This window comes from Lynx canadensis, chromosome A2, assembly GCF_007474595.2.
Source record: "Lynx canadensis isolate LIC74 chromosome A2, mLynCan4.pri.v2, whole genome shotgun sequence".
In the NCBI taxonomy this organism is placed as follows: domain Eukaryota; kingdom Metazoa; phylum Chordata; class Mammalia; order Carnivora; family Felidae; genus Lynx; species Lynx canadensis.
Window position 1 is genome coordinate 165,991,253 of NC_044304.2, and position 20,736 is coordinate 166,011,988.

The 20,736-nt window shown below is 51.8% G+C and overlaps 1 protein-coding gene across 1 annotated transcript in view; it reads right to left on the minus strand.

Annotated features, from left to right (window-relative positions):
• Positions 1–18,101, minus strand: part of PAXIP1 (PAX interacting protein 1) — a 50,475-nt gene extending 32,374 nt beyond the window's left edge. The window contains exons 1-5 of the mRNA XM_030308883.1: positions 17,940–18,101; positions 13,862–13,996; positions 9,498–9,541; positions 7,110–7,173; positions 482–595 (exon numbers count right to left, since the gene is read on the minus strand). Coding sequence (XP_030164743.1) covers positions 482–595; positions 7,110–7,173; positions 9,498–9,541; positions 13,862–13,996; positions 17,940–18,020 — 438 coding nt within the window. The 5' untranslated portion in view covers positions 18,021–18,101. The remainder of the gene's footprint in view (positions 1–481; positions 596–7,109; positions 7,174–9,497; positions 9,542–13,861; positions 13,997–17,939) is intronic.
• Positions 18,102–20,736: the final 2,635 nt, after the last annotated feature.

Here is a 20,736-nt window from a genome sequence, read left to right on the forward strand (position 1 = left end):
AGTGCTTAGAGACAAGAACCCCACGATTATCGAGATAAATGTACTTGTATCTATTCTAGATCATTAAAAAGGAAATGGCATTGGAAACTTCGCCAAACACATGTTTACGAAGTTTTACTCAGCACAACGCCTTTTTAAAAATTGTGAAGAAGACTAAAAATACATACTTTCACAAATAAAAATGAACTAAACTTTTACTGAATTTGAAAGGAAACTCTAGAGACTCAAAAAACTTTCCCATTTTCTCCACAAAATAAACCCAAATTTCTTCGCATTTAGAGGTCACATCTGGCTCAGAGTAAAAACGATGATCATCTCGCATCGTCTGCGGAATGAAGCCAGGTCTAAGTCAGGTAAATGAACTGGATCGGCTTTTGTAAACGGAATCTAGCAATTAATCCAAGAGAAGCTCACAACCATCACTCGGCACCGGAAGTACTGAAGGGATGCGCGAAGAGGAAAATGTACGTGAAATGCTTACCCCCTTTGGTTCGGGGACCACCAGATGCGTGCATTTCTTGTTGAGGTGCAGCTGGCAGTTCCCCCCATAGAAAGTGAGCAAAGCCCACAGGGCGCTCCTGTCTTCAGACGACACCTGGGAAAGGAAGGGACACCGGGCTTCCGTCACACATTTCAGTCCGTGCAAGCGTGCTCATCGTCAAAGTACAAGGGGCATCTTAGCAGTTCTGCTGCACCTACTGGCCTCCCTCGTCAAAGGAACTCAAGTGGGGGGACTCATGGGGGAACACGTGAGCGCTCAGGTGTCTGCTGGTCATGACAAACTTTCAATTCCTATCGTGACTGCTTCGTAGACGTGATTTTTTCCACCCTGTCGCCAAATGAATGGAAAACACATATCCACGCTCCAAAAAACGAAGGGAGGATTCTTGCAACTCAAGCAGAAGGAGGGAGTGCGTCACCGCGTCTGACAACCAGAGGCTCGAAAACGTCTGCGGGCAACAGCAGCACCCAAGTCACTAAGGAGCGCCTTCACCATTGAGGGCTAAATACTAATTAAGACATGGAGGAATTCAGGAGACAACAAGTTACTTGGAGCTCAGGGAAAATCCTAAGCATTATCTACCACATCAAAGGAAATAAGGCAAGCGCGAAAGGGATCATTCTTATGCTTGCGTCACTGATGAAGTCAACTCCAGGCAGAGTGGCTCGTGTTGGAAGAGAGGCTTTCCCTGAACAGCAGAAACGGCTCCCCATTGACTGCCTGCCTCCCACGTGCCAGGAGCTGTGCCAGATGCTTCGCACGCACTCCTAACCCCTGTGACCGCCACGCAAAGTGGCAACCGTGAAGCCCCCGCCAGACCAGGAAACCAACCTGCCAGAATGACAGCTAATCATCGGAAAAGCTGGCTTTTAGAGCACAGGTGTGTCTAACCCCAGGCCTGCCTACACCTTCCTGCTGTTCTGTAACTTCTCTGAGGGCAATTGCTCCCCAAGATAATTTCTAAAAAAGAAAATTTTAGAGTCTGAAAGACAAAAGAAGTAAGAAAAATAAAGGTGCGTGAATCAATTCTGACGTAATCATTTAACCGGGTCAATTTTTTTCCTTAATGATTTATTATAAATTGAGAGTTATGGTTAAGAATTCCGTTAGTCCTCAAGTTAGTTCTGTGTTACAAATAGCATGTTTTTAAAAACCGCCATTATCCAGCTTGCCAGCACTCCACTGTCTCACATCTACTTCCGTCCATTTTACAAACGTTTCCAGAACTTATTCTGCACTGCACACTCACTACTCTGTGGATACTAACAAGAACACACTAATCTCCTAAAATCACCTTGGAAAGTCACTACTTTGTATCTCCTTAACGTGGTTAGCCACTGTCACATTTCCGAAGACTGGACCAGAAAACCGTTATTTTTTTCCTAGAGGCTCTCGCAAAAACGTGGCTCTCCTGCAGCATTTGGAGAGGGGAGACTGACTCACGTGATGATCCAGAGCGCTCCAAGAGAGCGCTACATCCCTGTTAGGACTGAAGTTCAAAGAGCAGCCCCTCTCTGTGCCTTCCTTGGGAAGCTGTGCCTACAGGGAAGCACGTGCAGCCCGGGCTGTGCCGACCGCGGCGAGCCAGGCCCCGGGCCGGCGCCACAGGCCCGGGTCTCAACAGGGACAAGCCTATTGCTGGGGAACGAACATCAGGTGGGGGGGAGGGAGACCTGGAGCTGACACAGGGTCTCCAAAAACGAGCTCCGGGCCACCTGGGGACCTTCCACGAACCAGATCCTGCATCAGTGCACGTCTGGGCCAAGCGACTTCAAACAGCCACACCAGCTCACGTGTGTAATGAATCTCTTTGCACACCAACTAAGAATGCTCTTTCCACACCAAAATGTTAACAATAGCGCCCTAGCGGGGATGGAATTATGGGGACATTTTTGTTGTCATTTTTCTACTTTTCTGTATTTTCCAGATTTTCAAAAGCATTAATTTTGTAACTGGGGAAAAGGGTTTTTTGTTTTCTGGTTTTTTTTTTTAAAGCAACCTATGTAAACTACAGATCTTGTCATCTCGGCCAACGAAGCTCGGACATGATCTCAATACCCTAAGACCAAAAACCCAAACGCTTGAGTGGTGAGTCAGGTGCGGCCCCCACACGCGCGTCCCATAGCACCGCCGCGTCTCAGGGACACTCCTCCGACACGCGAGGCTCTGGCTCCGTGTCCTGCCCAGCCTCAACGCCCACTCAGCTACCACTGGCCCTGGACCCCACGGCAGGCTGCACACACACCCTCGTGCTGGCCACGCTCCGAAACCACATGCTCGCCCTCCCCACTATCCTGTCTCACCTCGTCCACGGCCCCCCCCCCCCCGAATAAATGCCTCCTTCACCCCAGTCGGGAGCGCCTTCCCTTCCCGGTACAAGTAGGACACTCCTCGGTTCTAGCCCCCAAATCTGTCCTTGTCCCCTCCTGAAAAAAACTACAATCTGAAGGCACGGTTAAAGATGGAGGTCTCGCTAGGATTCACCCCCTCGACCTCTCTGCCCTCTCTCACAGGACCCAGTACAGCGCAAGGCACACGGGCAGGCAGTCAAGAAATACCTGTTGATTGAGATACAGAACGAAAGGGCTTTTATCTTCAGCCTTCAAGGCTGAAACCACAACCCTGGCCAGGCTCTCCGTCGCACTCTTGGCCTGTCCCCCGAAACCTACCCAGCACATCACAACGGAGGCCCAGCCTGCATCAATACCGGCTCAGGAGAAGGCAGATGGTGTGTGTGCTTCTCAACGTCTGCGGGCACAAGCTGCCTTCCCTACCTCTCCCTGGGAGAGTTCTGGAAGACTCCAACAAAGAGCTCCAGCCTGTATCAACACCCTGACGGGGAAAAGACAGAAGGTCACTGAGAGCCACCGAGCAAACGGTCCTTTCGCAAAGGCGGGGTCCCGCCTGGTGGGCGCGTGTGCGGGCAGGTGCGCCAAAGTTCAGCAAACGGTGTGGACGCCCGAAGAGTCTCTGCGTGGTGCGGATCCACCGTCGAGACGGCTCCCTCCGGGTACGGTTTCCACACCTCGCACCCACTTTTACACGCTTGTGTGTGCTACGACACGCGGCTGGTTCACAAGCGCGTCCTCCCTTGCGGACGGTGCGTTCGCTGAGGGGAGACATCCTATCTTAGTTTATTTTACACCCCCCATCGGCATTGCTCCCGTCACAAAAGGACTCATGTGGTATTTGTTAAACCAAAGTCCCTTAGCTACACGCTGTGCACGTGGTCTGTTAACACACCTTAAGCTGAATTAACATTTTTTAGCAACCGGAAAACATCAGTGTCTGCAGTGCACTCTTCTCAACTGGGGTGTCAGCAGGTGAGCTGCTCTCACCCTTATCTGATCGAGCTTTCTGCACTCAAAAGCAGAGCTTTTCACGACGTGATCCCATCACACACTGGGGATTCCAATCCATCATCCTAAGTGATGGACGGCGTAGCAAGTGATCCATAAAGATCAAACTAACTCCAGATTCTGAGTTTTACTACCTAATGAGTTTGCTGAAAGGACAGAAAAAGACCGTCAAAGGTCCTTCTAAATTCAGTTGCCTGCCCACCACAGACCCAGCCACCCCCCCGGCAACGTATTTCACACCTAGATAAAACTCTACGGGCTGGACCGCTTCCCAGACCACATGACCAAGGGACCCTCGTTCACCTCTGCCCGTGCTCCCTACCACCTAGTTGTGGCTTCTTCCATGGGCTCTCCATTCTCCCCCTCCCTGCCCCTCTGCTGTCTTCTCAGCCCAGACCCTGAGGTCCGCATGGACCACTAGGCCTGCACGATGGCCACCAGACCAATCAGCAGTCCTGTGTCCCTGCCCAGCATTCTTACTCTCCTCCTCTCCTGAGTCACAGGCAGGACTGAGGGGACACCCGGAGCCATGCACAACTATCTGCTACAAATCAGCACGCCCCTCCTTTACTTGGGGTGCTGCTGCTTCCCAGCAATAAAAACTGAGTCTGATTTCATGCCTGGTTTCTAAAAACAATTCCCTCTCCTCCAATAGCATCTCTACGCTCAGATTTCTTCTCTGCAGAGCCCTTTTACTGCATGCTACCCAAGGCTCTGCTCCTGGCTACCCACCTTCTACGTTCCTCTGGAAGAAGCAAATTCTCTGCCCGTCACACACCCGAACATCCCCACATCTGGATAGCTAATCGACACCCCGAACTCAACGTGCTTCAAACCAGCTTCCCCGGCTTCCCTGAGGAACCAGGTTCCCGTTTCCCCCCTCCAGCAGTGATGCTGGCACTTCCCCCAGGCTCCCGGCCTGCTCGGACCCACAATTCACTGCGGAGGCAGCTCCAGGACCTGCCACACGGGCGCCCCGGGGCGCTGCCTTCTCCTCCTTCGTCCCAAGTGTGGCCACATCACCAGTCCCTGCCGATTCCCGTCCGGGCCTTGTATCCACAGCGCCATCCCGAATCCAAACCTCTGCCTCAAGTCCAAGATCACGCCCTCCCTCTGGCCCAAATTCCCATCCCCACCCCGGCCCCGTGTCCTGCTACAGCCCCCAGACCAGCTGCACCTGCCAAACTGCAAGGATTCTCATCTGCTTGTCTGCGTTTTTCAAATGTCCTCATGTAAAGATTTGTAATCCTAAACCAAATACTTAAGAAAAAAGGAAGGAGCATCCTACTGGCCACTCCAGGAAGCTCAAACTCCAACATCTGGGTCCGTTCCCGTGCTCTCTGCCCCCACCCTCCCGAACGCTCTCTTTCCTCTGCGCTCTGAGCGCACACCTTCCGTCAGCAGCCAGCCTTGGTGCCCTCGTCCGTCCTTCCGTGTTGCTCTGCCAGGAACGCACTCCCCTATCCCACTATTGCTCTAATTCTGCCCATTCTTTGGGGCCCCTCAGGTCTGACATCTCCCCTCCCCCAGGCTTCCTGACCAGGTCGTCCACACGGGTGACTGCTCTTGTGATCTCACGCACCGACACCAGGCCACCTGATCTAGCCCATCATACAGCAGGTGTTGTGTGTGCCTTAACCTTAATGTTGTAGGTCTGATAGTCTGTTACATACGTTTCAACCTTTGTTAAATGTAACCACTTTTCAACCTTTGTGAAATGTAACCACTGGTGTTTTCTAAGACTAAAAGTCTTCTCTGATGCTAGACCCGTAGTTAATAAGGATCCCTATTAAATGAAGGTAGCAAAGACAAAAAGAGAGAATTTCATAACTTTAAAGGACTTCAGGAATTAACTAGATGCAAACACAAAAAAGTGACCCTAACTGAGTTCGCCTACTGTGCGGACAGGGAAGGGGTCAAACTGTGGCGGGGAGACCGCCAGAACGAAGGGGGAGCCTGTCACCCAGGCCTTCAAAGGCCCCTCCTTGAGGCTTCCACAGGGATGGGTGCCACCCTGCTCCTCACCCAAGTCATTGCGATGGGTCCGCGAGGGCATGGGGCGAGGTCACGGTCAACCACACCTTTTCCTGTGCTCGTGCTGAACAGATTATTCTACGCAATTTCAAAATGAGTTCAAACAACAGCTGGACTTGTTACAACGGTTTTTTTTTTTTTATAGTTTGAGGGTTTTTAGCTGGGGGTGGAGGGCACAGAACACAATTTAAAAATACTGAATATCCACTCTCCTCACTACCTAGAATTTACCATGGCTAACGTTGGGTCCCTCCCTTCAGACATTTCTCGTATATTTTCCTTGGCTAATAGAACATGCACATACCTACGTCATGGCCTCCTCCCCACCCCCCCCTTAAAGCACTGACCTCCTCCTTCCGTGTTTTCATAAAGCACCACCGACACTGGCTATGTACTTACACTGCCGTGCAACTGCACACAACAGGTTTCTGAACCATTTCCAACAAGAGGGTGACCTGATTTTTTTCCCCATTTTACCCTAGATATTCTACACGATGCTCTGCGGAGCGCCTTTATCTATCAACCTGCCCTTAATTCTGCCAACTTGGGATACATTTCTAAACCTAAGAGAACCATAGGGGAAAACAAAATGAGTTATTTTAGGGCTCCCGTCACTACCCAACTTGCGGAGAAAGCAGCCACGCTGAACTGCATCCCCGCCAGCAGCGAGGGGAGGAGGGGAGCGCGTCCGCAGGTGCACCGGCACGGCACACACGCGGAGTCAGGCCTGTGCACGCGGCCAGGCACGCAGGGTCAAGCGTGAGAACTGAAGTTCTTACGCCCGTGCTAATAAATGTTTGTGTCCTGATGGCAAAGTGTGTCAAATGTTATGTCCCGCTATTTGCGATTCCTCTTTACAAAAAGTTGCAAACTCATTTTTTTGCCTTATCTACTGAGGTTTTATTTTTCTTTGCCTTTAGGAGTGAATTTTTGCCATCTTAAATAATTTCATTTTTACTATTTTTTCACATTCAAATCTTACACCTTTGTAATTCTTTACGTTAGAAAGACCATTTCGCCCATTAAAACTTTAAATCCTAAGTCTAAGCAGGAACGTTTAAATAATTATAAACGTATCATAAGGTCACACTGAACGTGCAGCTTAGTAGAGAGCTTCTTTAAAACTGGTTTACAAACAGGTCATAAATCCGAAAGTGTAAAAACTCAGAACTGCTAGGTGTAAACAACACAAGACGGACCGTAACCATGCTTACCTGGGAGAGGCAGGCAGTGATTCCAAAAAAGATCTGACACGACTCTGGAGAAAAACCATTCACTCTGTTTTATAGTTATTAAGATTCCACTGAAACGAGATTAGTGCAACCTGCATTTCACAAAGACGTGCTATTTGCCCACTGGGACGTGATCCACCCCACCCCCGCCCTCCCACTCAGTCCACGGAGCAAAGAGACTCAGATTGGCCAAACAGTAGAGGAGCCTCGAGAAGGAGCAGCGGACAGCACAGCGACAACAGGAGGTTCCGTGAAGCGCTTTCTAACTCAGCGCCTCCACCAACATCAAGAAAACGGGCCCAGTACACTCTCAGGGGAAAACATCTGACCTCCGAGGGCTGGCTCACTCCACACACACGTAAACACACACACACACACACACACATACCTATATATACACACGGCACAGCAATTACTTTAACAGCACATTCCAAAGTCTAGAGTTTATTTTAGAAGGAAACGTTAACAGAACTTCTGGGCTACGACAGAGAGAACCTTCCATAAAAGAACTTGGGTTCTAGTCTCGCTACCGCTGCTAACTTTACAAAGCTGGGCAAGACCAACTCTAAGCTTCGGTTTTCCTTCACTAAAACAAGAGTTAGAATATACGTAATTCCCAACTCTCCCGGCTCTAACGCTCAGATTTTTAAAATTCATGCAAAAGAGCTGTGTGCCAGACATTGGGCATATGGCTCTACCCAAGGAGACATGACCTCAGGGCGCCAGTAACATACAGCCTATTCAAAGCCAACACGAGGACTTTTTCTGAAGAATCTGGAGTCTCCACAATTCAACATGGGTTACTAAAGTATTGCCCTGTTTTCCCAACAGGAATGAAGTATAGCTACTGAGGCAAGTGAGTGAAGAAAAACAGACCAAACTGAAAATTCTATTGTAATCTGGAAGTCTCCCACCAGCCCTGCTGAGAGATCTCATAATTGACAGGAGCCTGCCTGTCTGACTGACCTCTGCAGACCCCAACGTCATGCCTTCAGCCCCATTATCCAAGATCGGTTTCCATGCTCCTACCTGTAGCTCAAGCATTTTCTCCTTCCAAAGCCTTGGGGAAACATGAACAAAGGCAAATCTAGATTGTGCCGTCCAAGAGTCTTGGGGATCCTTTCATGTCCCTTCGAGCTGCGCTTGGACAGGCAGATAAGAACTCAAGGGGAGGACAGCTTCTTAAGGAATCTTGTGCAGAGAATAAGTGATCCACAACAGGAAGAATTAACCTCTCATCTTCAAAATTATCCCTCTGTCTCCCAGTCTTTTTTTTTTTTTCACCTGTACTTAGAAAACAAAGACTCCCAAAACAGCAAAATGGGATGAAAACTAAAACAAAACACAAACTGATTTCCTTTAACTCTTCAGATTATGGATGAAAAGCCTTAGCAGTTTTGAGTTGGAGTTGCTAGAGTTCTGCACATCCTCCAAGAACTGCTTATAGAGGGATGTTGTGTTGATTTGAGGCCACCTATATTTAATACACAAAGATTTCCTCCGTCTGCATCAGTTCAACAAAGTAAAAATGCATTCCCAGGACCCACCTGGCCGAGCTGCAAAACAAAACTGGATGAAAGACATCATCATCTGCAATTTTAGCATCAGGGTACCAGGTACCCTGAAAAGGAGCACCTCCACGATTAGGTTACGCGTGGAGTGACCCTCCAGGGAAGCTGCACACGGCCAGGGTGAAACAGAAGCCACGAGGCTCAGAACACGAGAGGGCAGCCCGACATCTCACCCAAGGCAGGGAGGACCGTGCTCTAAAGCCACACTCAGGAAATGCAGAAGCAGGGGACCATGCGTGGGAGGGAGCTCCCTGAGGGCAGCAAGGACACCTTGTCGACCCCTTTAGTTTTGGTGCCCAGCCCACAGCAGATGCCAGCACGTGTGTTAAAGAAACCTTCTACCCGACGTAATCAAAAAGAATGACAGCGCATATCAACGAAACTAGAAACGTTCTGACGTTCTCTTCCCCTATCCGTTCTTCAAGTAACTCATGATTTGGCCCACGCAGACTTACGAGTTTGGAAATAGTCCACCTAACTAGACATCACAAAAACTGTTCCAGAGACGAGAAGCTGAGGTCTAGAGAGGAGGCCTGCCCGAGATCAGAAAGCCCTGTCCTGGAACTGGAGCCCGGTCCCCGCAGCGGGCGGCCCTCCCTCCGGGGGTGGAGGTGGAGGTGGAGGTGGGGGTGAGACAAGGATCAGGTACAGAAAATCCGAATCAGAATGGAAAACACAAGGAACAGAGGAGAGGGACACACACACACACACAGGCCCAAACTAACAAATCCACTCAGTTACCATTTCAATTTTAAACCCAGAGTTGTCCTTTCCCTCGCCCCTTCCCCAAAAAGGATACGGCAGAAGAGCTCCACACTGAACGGACAATATCACCCAAGACGGCTGAAAAAGAAAATATGAACTCAAATCAAAAAATGCTTTCAATTTACAATCAAAATGACATTTCACCAGCCCTGCTCCTAGAAATTAAAGGCTTTGTTATAACTGATCACAAAGCACCCAGATTATGAGTATTCAAGTGGTAAAAATATCAAAGATTAGTTATTATTGCCCAAGCGAAAAAGCTCAATTACAGAACAAAGCACTACCACATATTTTAAAAACTATTATGCCTATAAATGTAAATTCTAGGCACACACACTATTAATACTTAAGCGTCGAGGTCTGCTGGGAACTGTCCTCAGACCCGAAGGGCTGGGGTCTGACAGCCAGGCCTACCCCCTCCCCATCCCAGGCACACTGGGCCCTCCCTGGCTTCCCTCTTCAATCCCGAACCCAACCAAGTCTAAGTTCATGAGTATTTTTAGTAATCTCCAGTAGATATAAATGCTGGTAAATCGTGAGAAGTATTTCTGTCTGGTAATTTTTTATGAATTCCATAATTCAGATTAATTATAAAACCTTAGTTTAATTACTACCTTTTTGGGTAACTTGTATTTTTGAAAATTTGTATGTCCACATTTTTAACATTACATTCACCTACATAATACCCCCATTTAGCCAGCTGAAACTTTCAGAAATTTCAACCAGCTGAAACATACACACAGACTTATTATTCGTGCATTAATTTATTTGTCAAGTACTTATTGAGAATTTATTTTGTCCCAGAGATGGTACAAGGCACTGGGGATATAATAACAAAGAACAGGTATGCGGTCTTTGCTCTCATGCAACCTATATTCCAACCTACTGATCTCCGAACTAGTTTTGGCACGTACTAAGAACTTTAGAGGGACACCTGGGAGTCTCGGTCAGGTAAGCATCCGACTTCGGCTCAGGTCATGATCTCACTGCTCGTGGGTTCGAGCCCCATGTCAGGCTCTGTGCTGATAGGTCAGAGCCTGGAGCCCTCTTCAAGTTCTGTGTCTCCCTCTCTCTCTGCCCCTCCCCTGCTCGTGTGCTGTCTCTCTCTCTCTAAGTTAATAAACATTTAAAAAAAAAAAAAAAAAAAGAACTTCAGAAAACAAAATACCCCTGTCGTTTTTCGGGTAACATCAACAATTTTCAGCCTAAGTTTATAAAAGTGTGTCTTCTGTGAACAGGGTGTAGGAATAGTGACCGTTTTATAAAATAAAGATTGGCTCCGCTTGGAATCATTATTTCATGATGATGTGATAATTTCACCACGCATTTTAAGTAACTTATTGGAAAAAGTGCACCAGGCTGAAAGCGAGCACTTATGCTTCTGCCCAGCACTTCACCCAGTGGGCCTTCACATTGTCTGATAATCCCGGGGAAACTCCAGTTCAGTTTAAGGGAGCTGGCCGGCGCCGGTAGCCAACACTGGCTTGGACTCTTCTATAGTGAGCGTCGTCACGTGAGCCAAGCTTCACGGTCCACGGTAGCACCCAGAGCCCCACGGAGCCCTGCTTGCACGGCTGCGCACCAGGGCGGCTTTCGAGAAAGCAGCATTTCTAGTCATCCCATGGCGTGGCGTGGAGGGTTCCCAGAGCCCGGGGCGATGCGCTGTGACAGGACCTGGGCCGGTGAAGGTGTGACTCTTCCCAAGGACACTGGGACAGGTACCCCTTCCGACTATCGTGCGGCATACACCCTGGGCGGTGTCCCTTGGGGAACTGGGGGGGGGGGGGAAGCACGGGTATTCCCACTTGAGGGTTGAGGGCCAGCCACCATCAAGTCCACGCAGAGCAGAATCACCCCCAGGCCCTCATTCACATGAGTCTAGGACACACTAGTAACAATAAAGCAGAAACGGAGAACCGGAAAAGCATCGTAATAAGGAGCTCTTTATCCCAAAGGCAAGTAACACCGTATAAAAATAAGCCCACTGCTGGTCAGCGTTAACATTTCTAATGATGCCCTAAGGCCACTGAGAAAAATAAAAATATGTCCATTAAAAGTTATTCCAAAAATTTTGGTGCCTAAAGATGCAAGTTTTAAAGATCTACGCAATTCAAATATGTAAATGATAATCTGTCGCCGTGTATAAGGACGCCTCATTTTTAAAATGCACTTGTCAAATTCAGTATGTTAAAGGCCAAGGGATCTGGGCTTATGGAGCCAGGCCTCTGCCTCAGTCAGCTGAGCTCAGACTAAGAACTTGAGGGTCTACTGGTGTCATCGTGGCGGGGGGACACAGACTGCTGGGCCAGCTCTGACAAGCTCCATCACCCTGTCATGTGGCACCACAGTCCCTGGACAGGACAGGCGTGGCCACGAACGGCAAGTAGACTGGGGCGCTGGAGACAGGAGCGCCAGGAGTGCTAACGGTGTGCCTGGGGGCTCGTGCCAAACTACAGCCAAAAGGGGACGGGTGGGCCAGGGGCGTACTAAGCCGGACTGGCAAAATGGTGAGAGTCACAGAAGCTGGCTAATAGGCACTTTATGCGGCCTTATTACGGCCTGACTCTTCCAGAAATACAATGTGTAAAATAAAGAAGACTGCTTTTTTATCTCAGAACTGTACAGGGACTGATCGCCACTCAGAAACGTGACCTCGCAGCTGGCGACTCTGCCTGCAGAGACGGGGACAGGTCTACATTTCAGGAGTCACTTCACAGCGCCTCCACATACGGCAGCAGGTGACCTCCGCCTCCAGGGGGTTGTGCCTAGTATTTCCGTAGCGAATACGTGATCTTCACTTTCCCTTTTTTCCCCTTTACATTTCACTTCGGGGTACTTATATGTCAACACAAGTACACACTTGTGTATACGTGTTTTAAATCGTGGGACGCTCCTCTACGTATAAGTAAGGGGATAATAAAGGGGGTATTACAAAGCGCAAGAAGGGATTTGACCGTCACCAGATTTAAGACCCACTACTCTAAATGACCTCAGCCCCCAGCACTGGTTAATACGGGGGCCCTTTTAAGGTTCACTCTGAAACCTACACAATCCATGTGAAGTCACTGTCACAAGACAACAGGCTCCACGCTACCGAGAAAAACAAAGTGTGCAGGGAAAGGGGCCAGAGGCACGGTCCCCACAGCTAAGGAAGAATGGAAACAAACCAGAGACAAAAGCAGGATCCAAGGGAGGGAGGTGCCCGAGCCCACGGCCCAGGGCCTGTTGCAAGTCTGTGCGTCTTGCGAGGTGGGGTCAGGTGGACGGAGCAGGAAAGGTGCGGATACTCCGTCTTCACGAAGGACCTGGCCAGGCTGAAACGCACCATCTAGTGCAGGGACGTGACCACTGTATTTCACTGCTGCAAATGAACAGTCGCTCGGACTTATACAGCCGTCTCTTGAGAGTCTGGTCTCTGAAAGGCTTCTCCTGAGACACAGATCTGTTCTCAGGTTTATTTTCAAAAATCAGATTTCTAAGCCTGAAAGGCAGTTTCAGAGCCTGGACACTGATGAGGTGCAGACCTCCCAGGGCCAGGCCGGCTTCTCTGTATCCCAGCCTCACCTATGGCAATCCTTCCTGATTCTAGCCTCTCTTGTTACTATACCACAACAACTTTTATACTGATTTTAAAGCAAAGTGTTTGATGGCATAAAGAAGAAAAAAAATATGATAGTGGAATTAAACTATTTTAGGACAAATATACAATACCTCTGATTAGAAAACAACTGAAGGACTAAAACTATACAATTACATTTAACATCAGTCAACTCAACTACGGGCAGCAAGAGAAGAGCGGCACAGTGTGTAATCAGCAAACTCTGAACAACTCACCCACCCAGCTGAGGCCCCCACTTTCTAAAATAAACTAGCCAACGTCAGCTACGTAGCGGTACCAGTGACGGCCACCAGGTGGACAGCGTGACACATGGTCATCGCGACCACTGTCGGGAGCAGTTGAACAGCACGGCAAAGGGGGGACGGGACTCCCTCCAACATGGCTGGCTGGAAGTTAAGGCCACCTGACACGGCGGGGATGGATCGTGACCCTGCTCCAGGAGTTACCTCCTGTCAGGACTCTGTCTGCCCCTGAGACTGAGCACTTTCTCCCGAGTCCCCGGTGCCCGCTGATGACACACCCCCTTCCAAGGCACAGGTCCTTGGCGTAGAGAGCTCCAGGCAGAGTCGAGATGGGGTCACCCCACAGCAGGTGCATCCGCTGACCAATCTAGACCTAAGGGAAAGGGCCTTCTGCCGTGGTGGGTTACAAAGAGCTTTGTTCATCCGCCAGCTTCCTCTACAAAGCAAACACTCTGAGAAGAGTTCCACGAAGTCTTGAACGTATTACTTTCAAGATACACAATGAGATACATAAAATCAATTCGATTTACTACCGACCTTAACGACAGGTAAGTCAAAGACTTCCCGAGCTTCTCCAACCTCAGGATTGTCCCCGTCTTCTGAAATTATGTGTGAGGCTAGCGCGTTGTAGGACACTTCCTTCGCTTTCCCAGCTTTCAGAAGCTGGATAACCTTTTAAAAAAACACACAAATTAAAATGGAAAAACACATTTCATTCTTCTTTTTTTTTTTAGCGTTTATTTTTGAGACAGACAGAGTACAAGCAGGGGAGGGGCAGAGAGAGAGGGAGACACAGAATCCGAAGCGGGCTCCAGGCTCCGAGCTGTCAGCATACAGCCCGACGCGGGGCTCGAACCCACAAACCACGAGATCATGACCTGAGCCGAAGTCGGACGCTTAACTGACTGAGCCACCCAGGCGCCCCCGTTTCATACTTGATTTACACAAATTATTGTGAACAATGAAAAGTCTAATAAACACACGCCGTGTCCACCACATCAAATTAATAACTGACTCTGAGTCATACGCAATCCAACATTTGAGGACAGTGAAAAGCAGCAAATCTTGACCCACTGACCAGGTAAGCACAGAGGCTGCGAGCCAGGTACTAGGCAGTATCTTGGTCTGACAGACAGTGGCAACAGTACCCAGGCCCAAACTCAAAGCGCTTAGGGACAGGCGGTTTCACCAAAACCAGGAAAGCTTCTGGAAGAAGAGCCACTTGAGCAGGATCCCGATGAACTTAAGGAGTTGGCCACACAAAAATGCAGGCACCGACGGAGCACAGCATTCGACACACGGGACGGGACACCGGGCCAGACCACAACCGGCCTGACCTCCTACGCAAAAACATTTGTACTTTATTCTGAAATAAAACACAAGCGTCTTCTGGAGCGACACAACGGTTTTAGGCAGGGAAACGGCATGACCAGATTTCACCGAAAGAGTGCGGTCAGGGCAAGAATGGAGGGAGTGTGAGGCACCTGCCAGCGCCCGGGGGAAAGCGGCAGGTACTGACCTGAGGGACTGTCCCAGGGATAGGAAGAAGGAAGGTGCGGGAGAACAAGCAACACGTAGTGCCTGGGAGGGGGGACAGCGCAAGAGAGAAAGTGCTGGGGACGCAGCAGTAGCAGTCACTGAGGAATGTGTTCTGATCTCGCAGAGGTGGGGAAGCAGGAAGAAAAGTGCTTTAGTCTGGGCACATCCTCTGGGTGCCACATGGAAGGTCTAGGAAAAGACATCAGTGGTCCTCGGGGAGACCTGGGCCCCCAGCGGGTGGGGAGTCATCAGCACGTCAGCGACACGGTGGTGGCCAAAGTTCTGAGGGTGACCGAGATCCCCAGCTGCCGAGGGGTGAGTGAACCGGACCCTACTCACCCGCCAGGGACAGGGGAAGGGGGCGCAGAGCCCGAGTGGCCCGGGTGGGCACCACCTATGAAGGTGATCTGGCGCCCACACGGCTCGATTGACCCACAAGTCGGACTTTTTCAGAACATTTCACTCACCATCCAGAGACAGCAACTGGGGCCGATGCTAAGTATTTGGTTCACACGTGACCCAACAACGGTGGTAGCGACCAATCACCCCCACTTCCCTCCCTGTTGTCCCACAGAAAACGACACCCTCTTATGCAGCCTTCACGTGCACTCCTGACCCCACTACCTGTTTTAGGGGTGTTGAGATTTCCACCCCCCCCCCCCCACTGGTCCTAACACGCGCACGCACGCACATCTGGCGCCCTTCTCTGCTTCCTCTTTGTGACAAACCGCTTGGACAAACGGTCCAACCTGTGTTCACTGCCTCACTCCCTGTTCACTCTTCACCCACTGCCGCCTGCCTTTTCTAGAACTCTACGGAAACACTGAATCTTCATGGACCTTGAGGATACCCAGACCACTGGCTTCTTTCCAGGCTCCACAAAACTGAAGCTGCCTTACTAGCTTGATCTCCTGTCACCCTGCACCAAGTGTCCTGATCGTCCTGACGTATCCCAAGTATATTAAGGCCTCCGTTCCTCAGCACACGTGTCCCACGTGAAAGGCCTCACTTCACCCTCTTCTTAACTTCTGCGTATCTCAACGGCCAACTGCAAAGACGCCGACTTTGGAAAAGTTCAGGGGTGCCCGACACAGAAGTCTGCTGTTGCCACACCAACCACCCTACACCACAAGGTCTTCGGGTGGGCCCCCCACTCCTTACCAAGAGGAGGTCCTCAAGGATACGAATCAGGTTCCGCTCCTCTCTATCTTACATCCGCTATCTAGGCCGATGCCTTAACAGGTACTACGTGCTCAATATGCATGGACTTTCTGAATCCGTGTTTGTAAGATTCAGGGAATCAATGGTTTGGCTGTAAATCATTTACAAAATATCCTGTTCCAGATCAAAGTGGTTTGCCAAGGACATTTTGAAGCACTTAGATTTGAGTCATGGTTGAGCAGATATGGTTCCAACTCAGCTTGTTCCAGGTTTTCAGTAATATTTGGTTCAAGTCCCTTGCAAGATAAAGTCAAAACCCTAAAACAAAATAGAGTAGCAAGGAAGTGGGAGAGAAGACTGATGGATACTAAAAGAAAGGAAAATTATCAACACGGGGAAAAAGGTCCCACTGTTACAGGCACTCATTGTGATCACTCTGGGTTCAACACCTGTTTACCTTCAAACTCAAGGCTAAGTCTCTTCACCCTATAAAGTAGAAAAAGGATCCACCTTGGGGACCGTGCCGCGCGACAGAATTTAGTTACTAAGACACCCACAGACCAGCCTCCGGAAGGCCAAGACCAACGAGCCTTCCATAATTCCTTTTACGCCAACCAAATTTACTTCTTCAACACCAGTCTCCGCTCTCGAGGCCTTAAGGTCCGATCATCTGGCTCTGCATCCACTCCCAGCTTGGCAGTCACAGCCAAGGACGCCCAAGACAACTTTAACCACATCAACTTCAATAAAGGGGATATTGTGAGGATGCACCTGAAAGGACAGCCAACCAAGACTCATTTCCACCGAGGAAGAGGAACACTCTGGCATTTCACCACACGTATCACTTGGAAAACCCACGATATCCTTAGGGGTGAGCCCAAACTACGAAAAATTAAGTGCCTAGAGTGATGGTACTCCCTGGCTATTTCCCACATTTCCTGTTTAATTCCCCCAATCAGGAAAATCAAACAACAGGACTTCGCTGGTGGCAAAGTGAGCGCTTCTCACGTGACTGGGGCTGCACAGCCCAGACGTGTGCACTCCTGTGGCCGGCCACACCAGGGGCCACGTTCACTAAGCCCCAGCAGCCTGGACGTGGGGTTCCTGGCTGAGCTCCATCACCTTCCTCCTGTCCACACTCTGGGACCTACTGTTCTGGGAGCCCAGACACACGCGGTGGGCAGCAGGAAGGATGCTCCCAGTCCAAATTTGCCCCAGAAAGGAGCAAAGTGGCAGTTGGCTGAGGTGGCGGGCTTCGGGGGGAACTTACCACACGCGACAGAGGCCGGTCCCCCACCAGGCGTAGGGCAGTGACGTTCCGTCCTAGGCTCGAGGCATGGACCCTCCTCCCCTCCTCCCTGGTTAGTAAGTACCCTCCTCTCCAGGTCTCTCTCCTCCCTGAGCTCACCCTCCAGATGCCCTCCTGGCCAAAGGTCCTAGTAGAGCACGACACAGATCTGTGACCATCCCCCCATCTCCCCCAATCGTGGGTCCTTAAGACCCCCCCCCTCCCCTCCAGCCTCCCGGCCGCGGGTCTCGCAAACCACCCCCACATCCCCTCTCTCTCCTCTGCTCCCCGCCGGGCGCAGGTCCCGCAGAACCCCCACTCCCAGGTCCCCTGCCTCCCCTCCCCGGGTCTCCTCCAGAAAGTCCCGCAGACCAACCCCAGGTCTCCTCTCCAGATCCCCTCCCGAGAGCACCGCAGACCCCCCCCCCCAGGTCCCCTATCCCCCGCCAAGCTCGCCGGCCCCGGGCCTGCTCGGCACAGGTGGCCCAGCCTCCGCGCAGCCAGGCCGGCGGGCTCGGCGGGGCCCGGGCGGCGGGGCCCAGACATTTTGCGCCCGGGCGCGCGCCCGCGGCGGGAGCGGGGACGGGCCGGGGACGCGGAGAGCGGCGGGCGGGGGCGGCGCGGTACCTGCGGGTCGATGTCGCCCACCGCGTAGTACTTGACCTCTCGGAACATCTCATCGGGAACTTTGGGCGCCGGGTCCGACATGGTCGCGGCTGCCGGAAGGCTCCGCGGCGGCTCCCGCCCCGCCCCGCGGGGCCCGCTCCCCAACGGCGCGGCCGGGGCCCGGTCCTGCGAGTCGGGCCCGCTCCCCCGCCCTCTGCGCCCCCGCCCGCGCCGAGCGGCCCAAGCGCGGGAGCCGCGCGCGCCCTGCGGGACGCACCATCCCGCCGGCCGCCGAGGGGGAGCGCCGAGCAGCCGGCTGACAGCCGGCGCCGCCCTGCGGCTCCGCGGCGGCCCGCGGCTCCGAGGGCACAGGCACCGCACAGCCCGGTCCGCAGACCCGGAGCCCGTGGCCGCCGCCTCCTCACAAGGGGGCCCTGGGGACGCGCAGAAACGCGCCTCCCCCCCCTTGGCGCGGCCCGAGTGGGCCGGTCCCGGGAAAGAAGGGAACGCGGAGGCCCCTCCCGTCAACACGCGCGGACGCCCGGGCGGCGCACGCGCGCGGTGGAGGGGGCGGGGTTTGCCGCCGGCCGGCGGAGGCGATGGAGCCAGCCTCGGGCCACAGGGGAGCTCACGTCGCCGGCTGCTGCCAGACGGGACCCGAGGTAACGCCTCAGCGCCTGGGGCCGAGAGAGGCCGGGTCTCGGGTGCCGGGTCCCAGCTGAGGGGCGGACGCCGGACCACGTTCGGGACCGAGCGCCACGGGCGAGCCGAGGGCCCCAGGCCCCGCCGGGGGGCTTCTCCCCTTCGCACCCGAACCCCACTTCCGCCGACAGAGGCCCGGCTCCCCTCCCCCTATAGCCTCTGACGGCGGCCCTCCGTGACGTGCGCTCTCTGACGTCATCCTGGCGGCGCCGCCGTGACGTGCGCTCTGACGTCACCTGGCGGCGCCGCGGAGCCGGCGGGAGCGTGCGGGCGCGGCTGATCGATGAGTGTGACCGGCGGCCCGGGGCGGGCGCTGTGGCGGCAGCCGCGCTGGGGCCTCGTCCGGAGGCGGTCGGGAATGGGACCCGGAGGAGGCCGAGGCCGCCACCCACTGCTGCGTCAGCCGCTGAGTACTAGGCGTTTTCGAGTCCGTGTTGGTGAAATTGGGGTTCTGAAAGCCCGGGGAGTTGTGAGAGTTCCGCGGCCGAGGAGGCAGGCGTGACCGGCCTGTGTTCCGTCGGGCTCCGTCGGGGGGTGGGGGGCTGGGCTCCGCGGTGCGCGGCTCGCGGGCGCGTTCCCGCCTTCCCGCGCTGCGGTCCAGCGCTGTTACAGAAATAATCCACTTCCTCCTCCTCTTCCTCTTCCTCCTCCGGTGCACGCCCGACGGTGTGTGCGTTGTCGGTCGTGATAGCGTTGTAGGTTCGCTGTCAACTGTGGGCGCAATAAATGAGTCCAAACACAGAACCAGAATTCGCACGCCCTCTTGTTGTGTGAGAAGACTTTCCTTCTTTCCTTAGCTCTCTCCTTCTTTCGTTAAAACACCCAACCAAGCACAGTAATTTTGTAAAAGACTTCAAGCAAACAGGTATTTTATTTTCGAAGTTAGAAACGAACTTGCAACATTTAGCAGGAGGAATTGACCCTACTGTGGCCTCAGTGATTCAATAAGGCAGATGATGGAAGTAAGCTACTTAGTCTAAATCTGCATTGTTTAAAATCTCATCAGCCTGTCAAAACTGCAAGGCATCCGGGGTGAACTGTGCCAAGTCCTGGTCCGTGCACGCGTGTGGGCCTCACAGCACGGCCCGGGGTCAGCAGCACACAAAAGGGTGTATTTCTAGAGTGTATTACCAGTAAGGAAAAATAAAAACCTTTGGAGGAAATCTGATTTGGTGTGGGTGGCGGATGTTCCGAGGAAGTCTACAAGACCGGCATCTGAAGTCATCAAGACGAACCCGTCTGCCGAAAGACCAAGTGGCAATTCAATTTGAAAATTAGCACTAAAGGGGCGCCTGGGTGGCTCAGTCCGTTGAGCGTCCAACCGCGGCTCAGGTCATGATCTCGCGGTCGGTGAGTTCAAGCCCTGTGTCGGGCTCCGTGCTGACAGCTCGGAGCCTGGAGCTGCTTCGGATTCTGTGTCTCCCTCTCCCTCCGCCCCTCCCCCGCTATTGTTCTGTCTCTCCCAAAACTAAATACAACATTTTTAAAAAAATTAAAAGAAAATTAACACTAAAACATAAAAATGATTTTCACAAGTTTCCTGTCTATAAGATGTTCGTGTACAAAGTTATAGAAGAAAAATACCATGTTGAGACCGCTGTATTTTCTTCACAAATAGATACTTCTCATTAATTTCTGTGGCACTTAGGAGAAGACTGTTCAGGTTACTAACAGTATCTGTTCATTAAAGAGACACATTTCTTTAACTTGGATGCAGGTACTAGCCTCGAATATGACACTGAGCATTATTTTTACACTTAGGCGCCTGGGTGGCTCAGTCGGTTGAGTGTCCAGCTCATGATTTCATCCCACAGTTCATGAGTTCAAACCCCAGAATTGGGCTCTGTGCTGACAGCACGGAGCCTGCTTGACATTCTCCCTCTCCCTCTCCGCCCCTCCTCTGCTAGTGTGCTCTCGCATGCGTGCTCTCTCTCTCTCAAAATAAACTTTAAAAAAATACGTTTTTACGCTTCTCCCAACTAACTTCAAAGCACGGTCATTTTGCTGATGAAGTCTTAGGAGGATAAACAGACTGATGCTAATTTGGAAATAGGGTAACATTTCTCATTTTCTATTTTGCAAGTTAAATAACCTGAGGCTACAAAAAAATGAAATG